Source organism: Amblyraja radiata, unplaced genomic scaffold (assembly GCF_010909765.2).
Source record: "Amblyraja radiata isolate CabotCenter1 unplaced genomic scaffold, sAmbRad1.1.pri S36, whole genome shotgun sequence".
In the NCBI taxonomy this organism is placed as follows: Eukaryota; Metazoa; Chordata; class Chondrichthyes; order Rajiformes; family Rajidae; genus Amblyraja; species Amblyraja radiata.
Genome location: NW_022630149.1, coordinates 630,232 through 649,729, shown reverse-complemented (window position 1 = coordinate 649,729; position 19,498 = coordinate 630,232). Strand labels below are relative to the sequence as shown.

The following is a 19,498-nucleotide window of genomic DNA, read 5'->3' as shown; positions in this document are numbered from 1 at the left end:
CAGGACACTGAACACTGAACACTTGCAGCCCAATAACATTCATTTCCCCGAGACGGCAGCGCGCGCAGTGGAAAACACTTTGAACCAGGAAGTGGAGATAAAATGGCTGCGAAAGACAGGTTCGATAGTTTAACCGAGGAGGTAGTTTGTCCCATCTGCCTGGATTTCTTCACCGATCCGGTGACACTGGACTGCGACCACAACTTCTGCCGCTCCTGTATCACACAGAGTTGGGACAGGGAGGCGAGAAACTCCTGCCCGGAATGTAGAGAGGAATTTACAGACCGCACCCTCAGGGTGAATCGGGCCTTGGTTAGACTGTCTGAGAAAGCTCGAACACTGAGCCTGAATCAGACAGAGAAGGAAAATAAACTTCACTGCGAGAAACATCAGGAAGAACTGAAGCTGTTTTGTGAAACTGACAACAAACTGATCTGCCTGGTTTGTCGAGATGGGCGGGAACACAAGTCTCACAGCTTCATGCCGATAGAAGAAGCTGTTGAAACCTACAAGGTAAAAGCAAACCGATATTGATCACATCATTGTGTCATGTTTTGTTTGATTTCTGACATTTTTCTTCTCTGATCTGAAACCCAACTCCAGGATCAGGTGAAATCTTCCTTCGAATCTCTCACAAAAAAGAAATCAGAGATCGAGCAAATGGAGCAGCAACAGAAAGAGAAGATTTCTGTTGTTCTGGTGAGGTTTTCCAATTTCGATTTCCGGTGTAGTTTTCATCAATGTGATGCATGTAAAACCAGGACACCTCTATACAGCACAAGAGCTGAGGGTTGGAGATATAGAGATAGAGACTGGGCGGGCAGATACTGACTGTAGATAGAGTGGATGTGGAAAGGATATTTCCACTGGTGGGACTGTAGGACCAGAGGCCATAGCCTCAGAATTAAAGGGCGCTCTTTTAGAAAGGAGGTGAAGAGAAACTTAGAAAAGCGGTCATGGTGGTGCTGCCTGACAGCGAATGCAGCGCCGGAGACCCGGGTTGGATCCCCACTACGGGTGCTGTCTGTATGGAGTTTGTACGTTCTCCCCGTGACGTTTTCTCCGAGATCTTCAGTTTCCTCCCACACTCCAAAGGTTTGTAGGTTAATTGCCTTGGTAAATGTAAAAATTGTTAATGTGTGGGGATTGCTGGTCGGCGCGGACCCGGTGGGCCGAAGGGCCTGTTTCCATGATATTTCTAAACTAAAAGACATCCTAAACTTATTTTGTCAGAGGGTAATTAATCTATAGAACTCATTGGACATATTGGGCCAAATGGCTTATTTCTGTGCTCCATGCCACAAGGTTGATTGGCCAACTACCCCCTCGCATATCGTTAGGAAACTCAATACAGTGACATTATATATTGATTTTTACCATTCACTTTACAGGAAGAGTCACACAACCTTCAGACACAGATCACATCCCAGTTTGCTGAACTGCACCAGATTTTCACTGAGAAAGAGCGGCGTGTACTCGCAGATATCCGGGAAGAAGAGATGAAAATTCGGAACGCAATGGAGAAAAGGCTTCAAGAGATTCAAGCAAATTTAAATTCCATCCAAAAGGAACTCTCAACGTTGCAGGAACAGATAGATCAAAAAGACAACGGGATATTTCTGAAGGTGAGGGGTTACACTACAGTTAGGCGAAGTGAAACTGCACACTCACAACATGGTGGGGGACATTTCTGAAATTAATGCATCATGTACCAGTAATTCAGAGCTGGGTCAATGTTCCGTCTGTTCCAGCGATGTGCTGCTGTTATTCCCAAACTAAATGGCCTCCTCCATAAACTATGGGATCTCGGAACAGGCTGCAAACTCCTTGAGAAAGAGTCGCTGTGATCTTGTCACTGAGTTCGTGAACGTGTAATATTTCCCCGAAAAGAATGAAAATCTGCAGGAATCATAAGACCACGGGGAAAGTCTTCTCTATGGTCAGCATTAGAGGAAAAGGAGTTTGCGGTGTTAGAACATCCCCGTGAAGGCAGCCTAATGATTTTAGCCTAGGATACACATTGGAATTTGTCCTCCTTAACAGCACTTAATTGGACCTGTTCTATCCCTAGTTATCCTTTTGCCCTTAAAGGGGAATATTCTCCCCCTGGTTATTCTTCTGCTGGTAATATACTTGTAGAATCTTGTAGGGGGGTTGTCACAATTATCCGAGCCACATCGAGAGCATTTTGCGTAGATTTCATAACCTTAACCATGAAATAATGTTACAGCATTGGAGGCAACACAAAAGTGAATCACCAGGATAATTGCAGGATGAGGGGCTTGTCTCATCAGCAGGGTTTATCGAAGTTGGATCGATATTCCTTGCAGTTGAAAAGAATGAAGAGTCGTTTTACCATTGTCCCCAAGGTCCACGACTGGATATAGAGCAGTGAATCTCTGGAATTCTCCAACCCAGAGACTTTGGGGATTGAAACTGTTAGCAGTATTTCAACCAGAAGGATAGACCTTTTTTTTTTTTTAATTCAAGGAATTGAACATGAGGGGAATGGGGGAAAAAGGGGGAGTTCTGTCCTGGACAAGATTAGCCATGACCACATTGTGGGGATTAACAATAATCTAGAACGTGGCACACACATCATCATTTATCATCTGTCATCCATGAATTGAACATGCAGGGAATGGGGCAAACAGGGGGAAATCTCTTGTGCTTACCCTACTCCCCCCTTCAATGTATCTCCAATATTGGCTTTGGCCACTTTTGTACGATTGAGTTCCACATTCCCTTTGCTGCATGACTAATGGGATTTATTAAAGGCCATCCCATATTTAATATTTGAATTTTGGTCTCCCTAAAAGTAGCTGCTTCTTCTTGCGTATGGCGTGCTCAGCCTCAAGTTGTAGGACAACTTGTTCTATTTGATCATAATTCATTGTGCACGCCAGGTTGATTGCATTCATCGAAACAGGTTGCAATCTCCCACTCCCCTAAAAGTAGCAATACTATTTGTCCCCCACCCATTTAAATCCACAGATAATCTTAAATCACCCCATTCCTTTATTTCCTGACATCTTCTTCAGATAACACCCACCACCTTCTCATTCTATCCCGTAACTTGCACCCTCTCAATGATGGCATCATTTTCATGTACGTTCCTTGTGTTCCCCCCCCGTGGTTCTTTGTCCCGACGGAAATATTATTTATATGTCAGTGTGGCGGCCGCAATAAGAGTTGGTAACTAGGAATCTTGTGGCAATTTGCGTGCCATTTCTGCTGTCGGGATGTGGATGTTCTGTCTCAGTTATTCAGACGTGTGTCTTATTTCTTTCAGGAGGCAGCCGGTCGGAGAACGAGGTAGGACACGCACTTGATTGAAACGCTGCATGGTTTTGTAGAACAGCTCCGAAATTGTTGAAGATCAGATTCTAACCAGCTGTTAAATATTTGCAGGGTTAGTGATGAAGTTCATACATTGTCAGTGACAGATGGTGCCTTTCCGATTGAAAAGATTCATCACCACTTTGAGTTGAACACGCTGTGGAGAGAAACTTGTGCCATTCAGCGAGGTAAAACTTGTTCAGTTTCCATTCTTCTTGTTGATTACACCTTTAAGTACCACAAATGTAAACATTATGCAGTAACTGTACTCACCTCCACCTCTGGCATTTTGTTCTATCTCTCTACCATCCACTGTCTGAAAACATTGACCTTCAATGCCTTTTTCTACTTTACCATCTCACCTTAAACTGATGACCTCAATCCTTAGCATTCATAGCAAAAGGATTTGAGTATAGGAGCAGGGAGGTTCTACTGCAGTTGTACAGGGTCTTGATGAGACCACACCTGGAGTATTGTGTACAGTTTCGATCTCCTAATCTGAGGAAAGACATTCTTGCCATAGAGGGAGTACAGAGAAGGTTCACCAGACTGATTCCTGGGATGTCAGGACTTTCATATGAAGAAAGACTGGATAGACTCGGTTAGAAGATTGAGGGGGAATCTTATAGAAACTTACAAAATTCTTAAGGGGTTGGACAGGCTAGATGCAGGAAGATTGTTCCCAATGTTGGGGAAGTCCAGAACAAGGGGTCACAGTTTAAGGATAAGGGGGAAGTCTTTTAGGACCGAGATGAGGAAAACATTTTTCTCACAGAGAGTGGTGAATCTCTGGAATTCTCTGCCACAGAGGGTGGTTGAGGCCAGTACATTGGCTATATTTAAGAGGGAGTTAGATGTGGCCCTTGTGGCTAAAGAGATCAGGGGGTATGGAGAGAAGGCAGGTACAGGATACTGAGTTGGATGATCAGCCATGATCATATTGAATGGCGGTGCAGGCTCGAAGGGCCGAATGGCCAACTCCTGCACCTATTTTCTATGTTTCTATGTTTAGACTTTAGAAAATTCCGTCTTCCATTCTTCAGCCCATTAGACCTGCTAATTAAGATCACATTTCATCTCAGGTTACCTTCTTCATTCTCCATGATGCCATCAATCTTCTCCACAAACTGTCCTCCACAAACCTACTAACATGCCACCCACATACTCATACAAAGCGTTAGTATAAATAACGACCAACAATGGAGATAGAGTCGTGCTCTATGGCACACCCTTTGCGAGAGCCTCCAGTCTGAAAAGCATTCCTCCACCAACTCTCTGTCTCCTGCCTCCAGGCCACGGTTGTGCTCCATTGTGTAACTCTTCCTGGATTCGATCAGATCTAAACATCCAGACCACGTACCACGCAGATGGTTGAAGTTGTTTCTCTAACATAGCAGTAAATATCTGGAATTGTGTGACGTCATTGATGGTGACAGGCCAGGTTTCTGGGTATGGGTGAAGGGAAAATAGTTGGATATTGGAAAGTTCATTAAACTGAGGGTGATGGGGCAATCACACTGAAGAGGAACTGGAGCCAGCTTCGATTAAGCCATGATCACATTGAACAGAGGATAGGCCTGAAAGGCGGAGCCTACTCCGCACCTATTTTCTTCCTGTCTTATGTTTTTTTTCTGCTTATACAAAGATAAACTTTGCACAGAGCGAATGTAGCAACGATTGACAATACTTGGTTCCGTAACGATATTTGTGACATTGAGTAGACTCTGCCTGTGTGCTCGAGAGTTCAGTTGTATTTGAGGAGATCTCTGGGAAATACAAAGTTCCTACACTGCTCAGTGGGCTGGGTGCAGGGAGGATGTTTCCCCTGTCTGAGGGGTCTGGAGCCAGCGGAATCTCTCTCAGAATATGGGCTGAACCATTTAGGACAGAGACAAGGAGACATTACTGCATGCAGAGACTGGGCAACCTTTGGAATTCCCCGCACACCCGGTGGCTGTGGATAATCAGTCATTCAGTGCTCTTGGAGCCAGAGAGCCAGGGTTGTACTTTACTAAGTCAGGCCCTTCGGCCTATCGCATCCATGTCCACCTTTTTTCCCAGCCACGCAAATTCCTTTTACCCACATTAGAACCGTATTTTTCTGCACCTCGTTTCCTAAATCACAATGCCTCTTACATGTAGTGATTACATCTGATTCCACCACCACCTCAGGAAAAATATTCCAGAGATTTAACAAGTTTTTGTGTGAAGAAAACTGTGTCCTCCAGTATTTATATCCCTGCATGAAAATAAAGTTTCGCTGATCTAGCCTCTATCCTGCTGCAGACTTTGACAGACTTCCTTGCAATCCACAACCCGTTCTCTGCAAACTTTGTAGTCACACCTCCTACATTCACATCCAAGCCATGAAAACATAAAATAAACAGCAAAGGTTGCAGCACCGCTCTCTGCTGCACTCCACCAGTCACAGACCTCCAGGCAGCAAAATCATCCTTCTACGCTACCTTCTACCTCCAACCACCAAGCCAATTGTGGGTCCATTTTACCAACTCGTCTTGGATCCCACCTGCCTTTGCTTTCTGGACCAACCTTGCATGCAAATCATTGTCAAGTCCCTCAGTGAAGTTCATATATTGCTTCACAATTAGATCAGAGTCTTCTTGGTTGTACAGACGCATCAAATCCACCCTCCACTAAAGAAAGCAAGTAAACAACAGCAGATTGCCTCGCCCGTCCAGTCCACTCCCGTTCAGTATGATCACGGCAACTCCACCCCACATCTCTACATCCTCTTTAACCACCTCTAATTACCACTCACACCAGTCTCCTCATCTCTCAATTTGTCTCTCCCTTGCCATCTACTGGCAGGATATTTGAATACCTGCCTTATTTTTCCATCCTCACCCGCTATCTCGTTCATCCTTATTTTCCACTTTTTTTCCCCCCGCACCGCCCCCTCCCGTTCCCGATAACTAGCGGTATTCCCCCTCTTCTGCCCGGTTGAGAAACTCCGGGAGAGATGTCTCTTGTCCATCCAATGTTGTTGTTGTTGAAACCCCGGGCAAGGGTTCAGTTGTCCGCCCGCCTGTGCCCGAGTCTCCCCCCGACCCCCGGGGATTCTCTGATTCTCTGCTTCTCCCCCCAGTCTCCGTCACCCTGGATGTGGAAACAGCGCATGCGCAGCTCGAGGTGTCTGAGGATCGGAAGAGGGTGAAACTGACCGGGACCGAGAGGAGTCTCCCTGACTCCGGGAAGAGGTTTACAGGCTGGCAGTGTGTGCTGGGATTGGAGGGATTCACATCGGGGAGACATTACTGGGAGGTGGAGGTGGCGGGGAGTGAGTACTGGAGACTGGGAGTCGCCGCAGAGTCTGTGGAGAGGAAGGGACTCACACTGACCCCTGAGACTGGAGTCTGGAGCATCTGGCGGTGGGATGACGAGTTTGATGCATTCACCTCCCCTCGATCCCGTCTCCCCGCCCGTCCCATCCCCGGGAGGGTGGGAGTTTATCTCAGTTACGAGTCCGGGACAATTTCGTTTTACGACGCAGACACCAAGTCCCATCTCCACACCTTCACTGGTAATACATTCACGGAGAAACTTTATCCTTTCTTCGGGCCATGGGATGGAAACTGGCTGAGAAACTGCTCCGGTTCCGCTCTGGGTGTGTAAAAGGGTCGTGTCCCGGGACCGGCGTCAGGAGCGGGGCTCAGGGGCTGTGGGGCAGAAACCCGGTGGACAACACGTCGGCGCAGAACGAACGGCTCCCATTTAATCCTCAAATTCTGCGTCGTGAAACCCCAGTGAGCGCGGAAATAAAACCAGGGGGAATGTAAATGTGGGAAGAGTGAAATAAACAGCAACTGAAATCAGAGCTGTCTGTCGATCCGTTCATCCGAACAGAAATTACTTTTGTGAAAATATCAAGATTGAAACTTTTACTCAGATCTGCTGTAGTTTTGGGAGCAACAGCAGCAGGAGATTAGCAAGAGATACGACTGATTGGCTCAAGCCCGAGTGGGAGGAGAGAAGTGAGTCTGAGGGGTGAAAACAGTTGAAAAGTAGAAGCAGCGGTGTGAAATCACAGATGATCTACTCCGAAGCATAATAGTAAGCTACGTGATACAAACCTAACTTACCTTTGATCTTATTAGGGTGGGAGCGGAGGGCACGTAGTCCCTCGACGTAACTCCTCATAAAATAAAGATCAAACTTCAAACTGGTAAGTTCTCGTTTAATCTTACTATTTTACTTCGGAGTCACGCGAGTGACTACGTGAAAATTTTAAAGCTTCTGTGATTTCAGGCCGTAGATTGGGTTCTGGCGTATCACTGCATTTTGCTTGACTCTATGAGTGAAAAACAGTCAATAACATGCAAACCATCATACTTGTTTAATTAATTAATGGTTTATTTTATGGTAAAACATTATGTGTCCCATTTTAATCTCTAGAGACATTTAATACTGAATTCAAAATAGTACCACCAAATACACCAGGGTCTGCAATTTCTTTGTGATAATACTTGTGCAACATCCTTTCATTTTCCCAACCTGCGGCCGCAAGGATATGGTCTATTGGAACGTCCAAATCATTGGCCGCCAATGTTGACGCCGCCCTGGTGGAATGAGGTTTAAATTTGTCAGTATCAATTCCTGCATCCAATAGCACATTCTTCAGTCATCTTGAAATTGTTTGTGTTGTCACTTTTTTGTGTGGCTTTATGGCTGATGAATAATCCAATTTCTACACCTGTAAGATGTTTGATAGTCTCTGTGTAGTATTTTAAATATGTAACTACACAAAGTCTTTGATCTGCAGGATAAGCTGAAAATCAATTTACACCCCGAGACTCCTGGTCTGCTCTGTTTTAGCAGGTCATAGACATAGAATGTAATTTCCTCTGTTTTCATTCCCATTCTGTCTATCCTTAACTTTTGTCATGTTTGTACTCTTTGAGCTGATACTAAAGCCATTAACATGACTGCTTCTATCGTAATTTTGTCTAACGACAAATTTGAGATGGGATCCCAATCCCTAAGTAGCATTAAAGATGCCCTTCATGTATCTACAAGTCAAAGGATGTGATCCTAGAACTTGATGTTCCGATGGTCTCGATAAGTATGCCGACAAAGCATTCCTTGCTGTGTTGATCACACTATAGCTTAAATTATCATCAAAATGTAATTTTGACAAATTTCTACAACATCTGAAGCGTCTGCAGTGTGGTAAGAAAATGTTGTGTTGAAGAAACTGTTCCCATTTCTTAATGTAAGAAAATGTACTGCTTCTAGGTACTTGTTAGAATCTGCAAATCAATAAATCAACACGATCATGTAAAGGATGAAATTCACCAGTTACAGGGTGCACAAGTAGGTTTTCTTGTCTAAAGACATCCATAATGGGTTCAGTCACCATTTTTAACCCTAATGGATACCATGTTTGTGTGGGCCAATCTGGAACCACCAACAATCCTGAAGCATAATCTTGTTTGATCTTCTGTAGACACCTATTGATGAGACAAAAGGGAGGAAATGCATACAAAACATTCCACCCCAATTTAACGTAAACTGATCTACCCTTTGGTGTTTCCCAAATGTTTTCACAATTTTGTGGAAAATATCATGATTTAACATCCATTCTGTGTTGTCATTGAAATTTCTTGACATAGTATCTGCAATGATGTTGAATTTACCTTGTTGTAGGTAACTTGCAGAAAGCCAATATCTTTCTCAATGAGCCAGTGCCAAATCATGTTTGCCAATCTGTCACATGCTTCTGACTTGATTCCACCCATGTGATTGACATTTGCCACTGCCCTAGTGTTGTCAATCTGAACCTGTACATGCAAATGTTGTACCTTTCGGCAAAGGGCTTTCAACCCAAGCAATAAACTTAGTAATTAAAGATAATTTATGCCATGTGTCTCGAGCAAAGGTTCTTCCTCTGCATTCCATCTATCTCCACAGCTTGAGATGGCATCCGCAGCTCCCCATTCCAGTGCCTTGCATCTGTTTGTAAAATGGTAGCTGGTGATTCAATTATTATTTTCCAGTAGGAACAATCCACATTTTTAATCCACCATTCTATATCCTCAATTGCTGTGCTCGGTAATTGCATTGGTCTATCAAAATGTCCAGCATGTCTTTTTAATGCTGCAATTTTAGCTCTCTGCAATTGCTGATAGTGCAGTGGCCCCAGCTGGACAGCTGGAAATGAAGCAATTAACTCACCCAGCAGACTAGTCACTTGCCTGATTGATGGTTGTTTGCCTGCAATTAGTTCCTTACAACCCTCAATCAAATGCAGCTTCTTTTCCTTGGGTAAGCTCACTGTCATATGGTGTGAATTAATAGTGAACCCCAAGTAATCAATTAATTTGTTAGGTATCAGTCTGGATATCTCTGAATGAATGACAAATCCCATTCTTTGAAATGTGAGGTTTACTTTTTAAAACTGAAGCTGTTGCCATGGCTTCAGTATCTCCCACAATTAAAATGTCATCCAAATAAGCCATTATCAAATGGCCTTGAGTTTTTAACAATGCTAAAATTGACTTCAACAGTTTTGTAAACAATCTGGGGCCAGACGTCAATCTATTTGGTAATGCTTTAAATTGCCACTTTTGAGACATCGCAGATATTTGAAATTTGTCTGGATGTTGCACATGCACCGCAACAGAATAATGTGCATCTTGGAGATCTATGCTTGCCATGTAGCATTCTGTTGAAATTAATTGCAAAGCATTAGTAAAAGTCTCCATTTTGAAATGTTTATACTGTACAAAAGAGTTAAGACTTGTGAGGTCCAAAATGATTCTAGTACCCCCATCCTTTTTTGTTCTAGAGAAAATACTAGATACAAACTGATGGTTTTGATAAGTTGTTTTCTCTATTACCCCTTTTTTTACTCAAAATCTCAATTTCTATTTGAATTCTTCTCATCTCTTCTTTAGAGAAGGAATATATTCTTTTTGGAGTATGTTATGTAGGGGGATTTTCATTCTGGTAAAATTCAATTCTAATCCCCATAATACTGCACAGTATATATGCATCAGATGTTATTAGTTTCCATTCTTTAAAAAAGAATTGTAACCTACCCCCAACTTGTAAGTAGGATACATCTGATATGTTTCTTTCAGAACCAGAGCCACCTACCTCAGAGTTTACTGGTGTCACTTTTTGTACCTTGCCCCTTGTGGAAATACCATGACCTCCACGTCCTGGGGTTGTATGTCCATATCTTGAATGTGAGTAGGAGCGACATGTTCCTTCACCAGTTCCCCTTCGGTATGGATATTGCCTTCTAGCTGTGCTGCCAAACATCGGTGGTTTCATCATCCCGATGGTTTTTGATTCTTTGTTGAGAACCTTTAGTTTTTTGGCAAGCTCTTCTCCAAAGAGTAAATTTGGCAATTGTATATTAGATGGTTTACAGAGCCCTGCAAACTTAGGATGTATGTTAGGTCTTATCACAGTTTTACAAATACAGTTTATTTCAAAATGTGCATTACACATCATTCCCATTACATCCTGTTGTGCCATTGTCACATTTCCTTCTTCCAGTTCTTTGGCAAATGACGTAATACTTGACCCAATCAATCTTAATACCCGCTGTAATCTCATTTCTTGAGCTCTTACTGCAATGCCCATATACTTCCACACTTCTTTGTTAACAGCTGGCACTCCTAGCAGAGCACAGTTCTGCGGGATTTCATATTTGTTCATAACTTCATCCATTGTTGTATCTTCTGATTAATGGGAAAGCAAGTAATTTATACTCTCTGCTATTTCATCTGGAAGAGGTTGTCCCTTGTGTCTGGGACTATAGACCTTTTGGGCCAGCCCTGTCATTTTTCTTTTTTGCATTGGGTTCTGGCCCTCAACTGGTTCATTATCAGATTATTCTGGATATTCCTCCTCATAATGGGTTTCACCTGGATATTCATCATCAGGTATTTCATGCGATGGCTCTATTATAGGCCAACGCTTTTTTGTCCCTCTTTGGGTTACATCAAGCTCTTTATTTGAGCTGTATATTGGCAGCCCACTTTTGGGTGCTGCTCCATATTCTGGGTCTCCTGTAGACCAACGTCTGTATTATCTTTCAGACATTTCTGGTGCTGCCTCCTTGTCAGGTCAGCCCATATATTCATCTTTATCATCAGGCATTTCGGTCGCTGGCTCAAATCTGGCCAACGTTTCCCAGAACCTCTTCTTGGTGTTCCATGCGGTTGCTCTTTAAGCCCGCGTCTTTTATACTCCTTCTGGAGTTTGTTTTACCCATGAGGAATTCCAGTTTATAAATTCTATAGTTCAGATTCCTCAGAGTCTTCCAGGCCTGTTATTTCTTTATGGCTTTGCTCCCTATGGGAGTTTCAACGGGACTTTTCCCCTCCCGCGTAAAATAGTTATTTCTTTTCAATCGACTTTGTAGTCGGGCGCCCGCTACTCTCAGACACTTTGTCTTATTGAGCGCTTACTGCGGTGCGCTTACTATTCTTCCTCCCACCTTTCTCCATACATAAGACTTGCCCGTGTCTCTGCACGCAGTCTCCGGCGAAAAGCAGCCTGAAAGTAAAAGTAGAAAATCCTTACGTTCAGGTTTTGCTTCACTCAACGCTTAGAGGAACCACACCTCCTACCGCGGTTGCAGCGCAATGCGTCTGACGAGATGACGCGCGTACGCCTGGGCGGCCTTCTTCACGTAGTCACTCACGTGACTCCGAAGTAAAATAAACTGTTCCCTACAACACGGATTACACCAAAGACGATAGTGAGGATCAATCTTTGGAACGGATTACACCAAAGATACTAGAGGAGCATTGTCCGCTGCCTCCCTCGGGAGCGCCAACCGCGGGCAGCCGCTTGAGGCTCTCCCGCCGGACAGAGAGCCTGGTGCCGGCCGGCCGCCTTCATCTGGTATCGGGGGGGGGGGGATCCGAGAATCAGTCCTGGATCAACTCAGGTGTGGAGCAAACGTCCTCTTCCCCCAAAGATACTAGAGGAGCCTCTAGTATCTTTGCTCTTCCCTGCGACCTGATGTAAGCGCAGATTGTATAGGGAGGTTTCACGGCAGTTGGGTCACGACCCATGACCCGTACTGTTGCTACGCTACGCCAACTGGAGTACACGCGATGAACTGCAGGTAGGCACTTACCATTGTTTCCAACGTAGCGGGCCTGTTAAAACCCGCTGAAATTGTCAATTTTTGCGCTGTAAATAATTATGGAAATCGGGATAAGCGTGAGAGACATTTAGGGGACTGATGAAGGGACAACAACAGCCAGGGTGCTTGGCGAACATTGGCCGTTTGCTCACTGCATTTCATCAACTAAGGCATTATTTGTGTTTTTTCTTGATTCCTTTGGCATCTAAAAACTTTCAGAGGTGATAAATCTGGCTCTAAATGTTAAAATCGCCCATGGTTCTCAAGTGGGTTTTCACATACAAAAAGAAAACGCCTCTGAAGCAAAATTCACAGCCAGATTTATCACTTCTGAGACTTTTTAGATACCAAAGGAATCAAGAAAAACCACAAATAATGCCTTAGTTGATGAAATGCAGTGAGCAAACGCGTTAATTCCAAATATTTTCAATTCCGATATCTGCACGGCCAATCTGTAGAAGGGTTTCGGCCCGAAACGTTACCTATTTCCTTCGCTCCATAGATGCTGCTGCACCCGCTGAGTTTCTCCAGCATTTTTGTGTACCTTCTGCACGGCCAATGTTCGCCAAGCACTTTAGCTGTTGTTGTCCCTTCAGCTCTGCTTCTCTTTACCTTCATTTCGCTTCACTTTTGGAATTCTGAAGTTGGGTACATGTCTCTCACACTTACCCCGACATCCACAATTTTTTACAGCGCAAAAATTCAACATTTTGGCGGTTTTTAACAGGTAGGAAAGTACGCGTTTCTTGCATTAATAACACATACCGGAAGATACGGGTGTCCTCCAGGTGGATTTAGCGGCTCCGTGCGTCAAGCCCTATGACCCAGTGACCTTACGTGCAACCAAAGATTATAGAGGAGCCCCTCTATAATATTTGCGTGCAACCCACTTATTAAACACAACATCGCTGGGGGCGACATGTTGGAGTAGTCGCACTTTTCCACGCTCCCGACCTGTTCACCCCCAACTTTTATTATAGCTCAGCCTAAGTTTTATAATTACCCATAAATATTTAAACACCATTTACAGCACCTCTCCGCGCCGTAAAGATGCCAGGCAGAGGAAAGAAAGAGGAACAAAAGACGGAAGAGCCGACGACCAGCACCGGCATGGCCACGCTAGCAGCCATGTTAACAGAGCACAAGGTTCCGCTCCGGGTGTGTTAAAGGGTCGGGTCCCGGGACCGGCGTCAGGAGCCGGGCTCAGGGGCTGTGGGGCAGAAACCCGGTGGACAACAGGTCGGCGCTGAACGAACGGCTCCCATTGAATCCCCAAATTCCGCGTCGTGAAACAAACCCCAGTGAGCGCGGAAATAAAACCAGGGGGAATGTAAATGTGGGAGGGGTGAAATAAACAGCAACTGAAATCAGAGTTGTCTGTCTGTCGATCCGTTCAATATAACGCGTTAACCGCGTCCGGCAACGGAACAGAAATTACATTTGTGAAAATATAAAGAGCCGTCTGGCAAATGAAAATAACCCCGGAAAAAGTGACCATGTGGTGGTGCAGAAAAAGAGGGGCGGATGATTTGGAAATTACTAAAGGAGGGGTAAGCTGAATGCAGAGAACGCGAGGCAGGAGGTTCGTTAATATTGAATTTATCGTTGAGTCTTGAAGCCGTGGGTAGCCGTGAGAAGATGTAACACATTTCTATTTTCACGAACTTCACTGACCAGCAGCGCAACACACGATATTGATCGAGCACTAAAGGAACTAAAGCAACCTTGAAACTGACTGACGGTAGACATAAAATGCTGGAGTAACTCTTAGAAGGGTCTCGACCCAAAACGTCACACATTCCTTCTCTCCATCGATGCTGCCTCACTCGCTGAGTTACTCCAGCATTTTGTGTCCACCTTCGATTTTATCTTACATCTGCAGTTCCTTCTTGCACTTGAAACTGATTGGTTTGTTGAAACGTGCATTCTTATCGGTCAGGACTTCTCTCGCCTCTGGACTTGAATTCAGTTCTTTGATCCATGATAGGGCCAAGTCTCAAGACGATTTTTTTATCCCTTCAGTTTTAAGACCAACCATCTTCTGGTAGCCCCGGAATTCCCTCTGTCTCTCTAACCCCCCCGGTCCCCATTTCACCCTCAAGTCACATTAGCTTCTCGTTTTCACCGCACAAACAACTAACAATGTGTTCAAGAAGGAACTCCCGATGCTGGAAGATCGAAGATACACAAAAATGCTGGAGAAACTCAGCGGGTGCAGCAGCATCTATGGAGCGAAGGAAATAGGTGACGTTTCGGGCCGAAACCCTTCTTCAGACTTGTTTCTTTTATCGTCGGCATTTTTTCTGCATATCTTTCATTCATTGTTCTTTATCTCTCCACATCATCGTCTATATCTCTCGTTTTCCTTATCCCTAAACAGTCTGAAGAAGGGTCTCGACCCGAAACGTCACCCATTCCTTCTCTCCAGAGATGCTGCCTGACCCGCTGAGTTACTCCAGCGTTTTGTGTCTATCTTTGGTTTAAACCAGCATCTGCACTCCCTTCCTACACATCTTCATTGTTCATTCACATAAAACCCAGCGGTATGAATATTGATTTCTGTAATTACAAGTAACCCTTGCATTCCCTCTCTCTCCATCCCTCCTCCACCACAGACGTCTTGCTAGTTTCGCTGTTTGTATCCCTTCATTATCTCCTCTTCCACGGCCAACAATGGACCATTGTGGGCTCCACATTTCTGGACTCATCGGTGCCGGATGTGATTTGTTCTGTACGTCTAGTTTCCCTCAACCGACTCTCATTCTGAAGAAATCCCAGTCTAATTCCACTTGTGGGCCCAGTCCAGAACAAGGGAGACCTGATCATATGTTGGAGCCTTCCACGCTGTAACTATGTACTTAAGTACTCTGATCCTGAAGTACAGGACCACAGTACTTAAGTACATAGTTACAGCGTGTTACCTAGTACTAAATATCACTGATTACAGGGATGAAGCCAGCGAGCTTTGTCAAACAAAGGATGTGGAAATCAGAACCGCTTTCACTGGAAGGTGAAACCCTTTCCACCCTGTGTGTGAGGTGTACATTCCAGATCTGGTTTTCTGCTGGAAAATTGCTGTAAAAACGCAATGTTCTCCCCCCCCCCCGACCCCTGTATTAGAAATACAGCGCGGAAACAGGCCATTCGGCCCACCGCACATTAACACTATCCTACACACACTGCCTGTCCCGCTGAGTTACTCCAGCTTTCTGTGTCTATCTTCGGTTTAAACCAGCAGCCGCAGTTTCTTCTTACACACTCCTCGCCTATAGAGTCCGTTCCCTGACAGTGCGGCGCGTTGATTGGTCTAGCGCGGTATCTCAGATGTGTTTAGCGCCTCCCCGTAAGTGAAGTCAGGAAGTGGCGAGAATGGCTGCCGAACAGCAGGTTGTGAGTTTACGCGAAGAACTAATTTGTCCCGTCTGCCTGGATATCTTCACCGATCCGGTGTCCCTGCAGTGCGGGCACAACTTCTGCCGCTCCTGTATCACACAGTGCTGGGAAAGAGACGGGAGAACCTCCTGCCCGGAATGTAGAGCGGAATTTGCAGACCGCACCCTCATTGTGAATTGGGCCTTGTCAAGTCTGGCTGAGAAAACTCAAACATTAAACCTGAATCAGAAAGTGAAGGAAAGTAAACTTCAGTGCGAGAAACATCAGGAAGAACTGAAGCTGTTTTGTGAAACTGACAAGAAACTGATCTGTGTGATCTGTCGAGACGCGCGGGAACACAGAGATCACCGCTTCATACCGATAGAAGAAGCTGTTGAAAACTACAAGGTAAAAACAAACATATTTTGATCACATGAATTCCACAGCGTTTTTTCTCATGTACAACACTTTCATTTCATTTTTGTTTCTACAAACCCATTTTCAGGCTCAGATGAAATCTTCCATGGAATCCCTCACGAAAAAAAATTCAGAGATACAGGAAATGGAACAATTGCAGAAAACAAAGATTTCTGGAGTTAGGGTGAGGTCTCGTCCTTCGCTGTATGATCCCGTGTAGTTTTAACCCCCTTGTGGCAACATAACAATATCCACATTTCTCTTCACAGGAACAGTCCCACAGTCTGCAGTCCCACATCACATCACACTTCAATAAAAAACGACAGATTCTCGCTGAGGAAGAGCAGCGTTTACTCAAAGATCTCGGGGAAGCAGAGGCGAAGAGTCTAGATATAATGGAGAAACATCTTCAAGCAATTCAAGATAAATTAAATTCCATTCAGGAGAAACTCACAAAGCTACAGGAACAGATGGATCAAAAAGACAGTGTGATATTTCTAATGGTGAGAATTTATTTTCATTTTTGGTCAAACCAAGTGCCCACAGAAAATGCACAACTTCTCCGGAATAAGTGGAGACCTTGACACAAAATGTTTGATGGTTCCTCTGCTTCCCAAGCTACATATTACATTTAAACTGACACTAAAATCCAGGTACACTTGCATGTTGTGAGTGTGTCTGGTGCAGCGGGTGTGAGAGGCAGTGCATGAATTAATGGGAATTAACTTTCAGTTACAGAACTTGACATTTATGCCAGACATATATAATCTAAATCCTGTTTGTATATTCAGTGTTTCATAACTTTGAGGTGTTTTGCTTGACCCATTGTATGAAATCCTTTGATAATGTAAAAACCATTATCAATACATTCCTTTTAGTGTTGCAAGTAAATATGTCCCGTGTGGTATAGAAACATAGAAACATATAAAATAGGTGCAGGAGTAGGCCATGCGGCCCTTCGAGCCTGCACCGCCATTCAATATGATCATGGCTGATCATCCAACTCAGTATCCTGTACCTGCCTTCTCTCCATACCCCCTGATCCCTTTAGCCACAAGGGCCTCATCTAACTCCCTCTTAAATGTAGCCAATGAACTGGCCTCAACTGCCTTCTGTGGCAGAGAATTCCGCAGATTCACCACTCTGTGCGAATTTGTTTCTCATCTCGCTCCTAAAAGACTTCCCCTTATCCTTAAACTGTGACCCCCCTTGTTCTGGACTTGCCCAACATCGGGAACAATCTTCCTGCATCTAGCCTGTCCAACCCCTTAAGAATTTTGTAAGTTTCTATAAGATTCCCCCTCAATCTTCTAAATTCCAGCGAATACAAGCTGAGTCTATCCAGTCTTTCTTCATATGAAAGTCCTGCCATTCCAGGAATCAGTCTGGTGAACCTTCTCTGTACTCCCTCTATGGCAAGAATGTATTTCCTCAGATTAGGAAACCAAAACTGTACACAATACTCCAGGTGTGGTCTCACCAACACCCTGTACAACTGCAGTAGAACCTCCCTGCTCCTCTACTCAAATCCTATTGCTATGAATGCTAACATATTATTCGCTTTCTTCACTGCCTGCTGCACCAGTATTCCTAAAATAAAGTCCTTTAATTCTGAGGCTATGACGTCTAGTCCCTGACACACCCACTGGTGGAAACATCCTCTCTATATCCACTCTATCCAAGCCTTTCACTGTTTTGTATGTTTCAATGAGGTGCCCCTTCATTCTTCTAAACTACAGCGAGTATAGTCCCAGTGCTGACGTCCACCTACTCATTCCTGGGAATGTCTTGTATACCTCCACTGAACCCTCCAGAGCCAGCACATCCTTCCTCAGATATGGTGCCCAAATGTGATTCCTTCTCCTTTCTGAGACACTCTCGTGTTATCCGTGTGTCAGAAGCTGTGTTAGTGGAGAATTCCCAGCAGTTTGCAACAATGAGTAGAAAATTCTGTTGTTCCGTTGCAAATCTCGTTGCATTTATGTGCAATGACAATAAAATATATTAGTATTAGTATTATTGTTGTTGTTGTTGTTGTTGTTATTGTTGTTGTTGTTGTTATTGTTATTATTATTATTGTTATTATTGTCAGCGTATCAATAAAAAGATGTGTTTGTTTGATTTCAGGAGGAAATTAGTCGGAAGAGGAGGTAGGAAATGTTCTTAACAGAAACCATGCATCATTTTATTTTACCAAACTCAGAAGATCGCTGTAGTTCATTTTGTAACCCAGCTGCCTATACTTACAGGGTTAGTGATGAGGAACTCACGTTGTCAGTAGCAGATGGGTCACCGGAAGTTGCAAAATTCGATCACCCCTTTTTATTGAACAGAGTGTTCAGCAAAATGTCGTGTGGTAATCCGCAAGGTAATGTTGATATCATTTATTTGTTCTGACTCATTAGAGGTCGCTAGGTGTTAGTTGGATACAAAGAGTGATATGAATAATGGACACTTTAATTAAAACATGCATGCCTCCTCAATAGCCATTCTCTGTCTGACTTACAGAGAGACTCTGGTCCATTGATCCATCTCTTACTGCTTAAGAAGCGGTTTGCTGTCAGTCCTCTAGAAGATTCATCTGCAGGATTTACTTTTGTGTTAACGTATTTCCATTGTGAAACATCAGTAGCTCCCAACGCTCTTTCCATTTGCAAATTGTCTTTGTCCAAATCTAACTCTCTGGTCTATTTGTCTCTATCATCTGGTAGAATGCTTCCAATACAACACGACTGATGCTGATCCACTTGGAAAGCATGAATCCTCCCTTATTGCAGAGGGAAGTCATTTGTTTTCCCATTTGAATTGCTTCCTGCTCAGTAGACATGGATTTTAAACAATCACCCACATATAAATGATTCTACAAAGTGGTTATCATTCCACTGTAAAATGAACTTTGTTGACTTCTGCTGTCTTCTTTGATGCTAAGTTCACACAACTTGGTGATGACACTGCTCCAAGGAGATGTACCTTCATCTTGTATTCAACAAGATCTTGTTGTACATCCCCTTCAGACCACCATAAGAATCGCAGGTAGTCAATTTGTTTTTCTGATACTTTGACGATGAAACATCGCTCTGATATCAGCCATCATAGCATTTGGTTCTTGTGCGAATTTAATGAGAACTCCAATGAGTGAGTTGGTAAAGTCTGGACCTTGAGTCTGTCGACCTGCACACAATGCAACAAGTGAGGCTGACCAGTATTTTGTAAAGTTGCATCATTATGTACCAACTCTTCTAT

General features: G+C 44.0%; 2 protein-coding genes and 1 long non-coding RNA gene across 3 annotated transcripts; all 3 read left to right on the top strand.

The window, feature by feature from the left end:
• Positions 1–302: 302 nt before the first annotated feature.
• On the top strand, positions 303–7,160 carry LOC116969404 (E3 ubiquitin-protein ligase TRIM39-like). Its single transcript, XM_033016277.1, has 6 exons — positions 303–513; positions 604–699; positions 1,392–1,625; positions 3,293–3,315; positions 3,412–3,527; positions 6,446–7,160. The coding sequence occupies exons 1-6, from the start codon at positions 481–483 to the stop codon at positions 6,970–6,972; spliced, it is 1,029 nt and encodes a 342-aa protein (XP_032872168.1). The 5' UTR covers positions 303–480; the 3' UTR covers positions 6,973–7,160.
• An 8,657-nt stretch (positions 7,161–15,817) lies between these two features.
• LOC116969395 (E3 ubiquitin-protein ligase TRIM17-like) lies at positions 15,818–16,687 on the top strand. The gene is made up of 4 exons (XM_033016267.1): positions 15,818–16,246; positions 16,344–16,439; positions 16,525–16,632; positions 16,679–16,687. The coding sequence occupies exons 1-4, from the start codon at positions 15,836–15,838 to the stop codon at positions 16,685–16,687; spliced, it is 624 nt and encodes a 207-aa protein (XP_032872158.1). The 5' UTR covers positions 15,818–15,835.
• Positions 16,688–16,719: 32 nt separating this feature from the next.
• Positions 16,720–18,606, top strand: LOC116969411. The gene is made up of 3 exons (XR_004410752.1): positions 16,720–16,758; positions 18,383–18,405; positions 18,505–18,606. It is a non-coding gene; the product is annotated as an uncharacterized LOC116969411 (long non-coding RNA).
• The last annotated feature ends 892 nt before the right edge of the window (positions 18,607–19,498 follow it).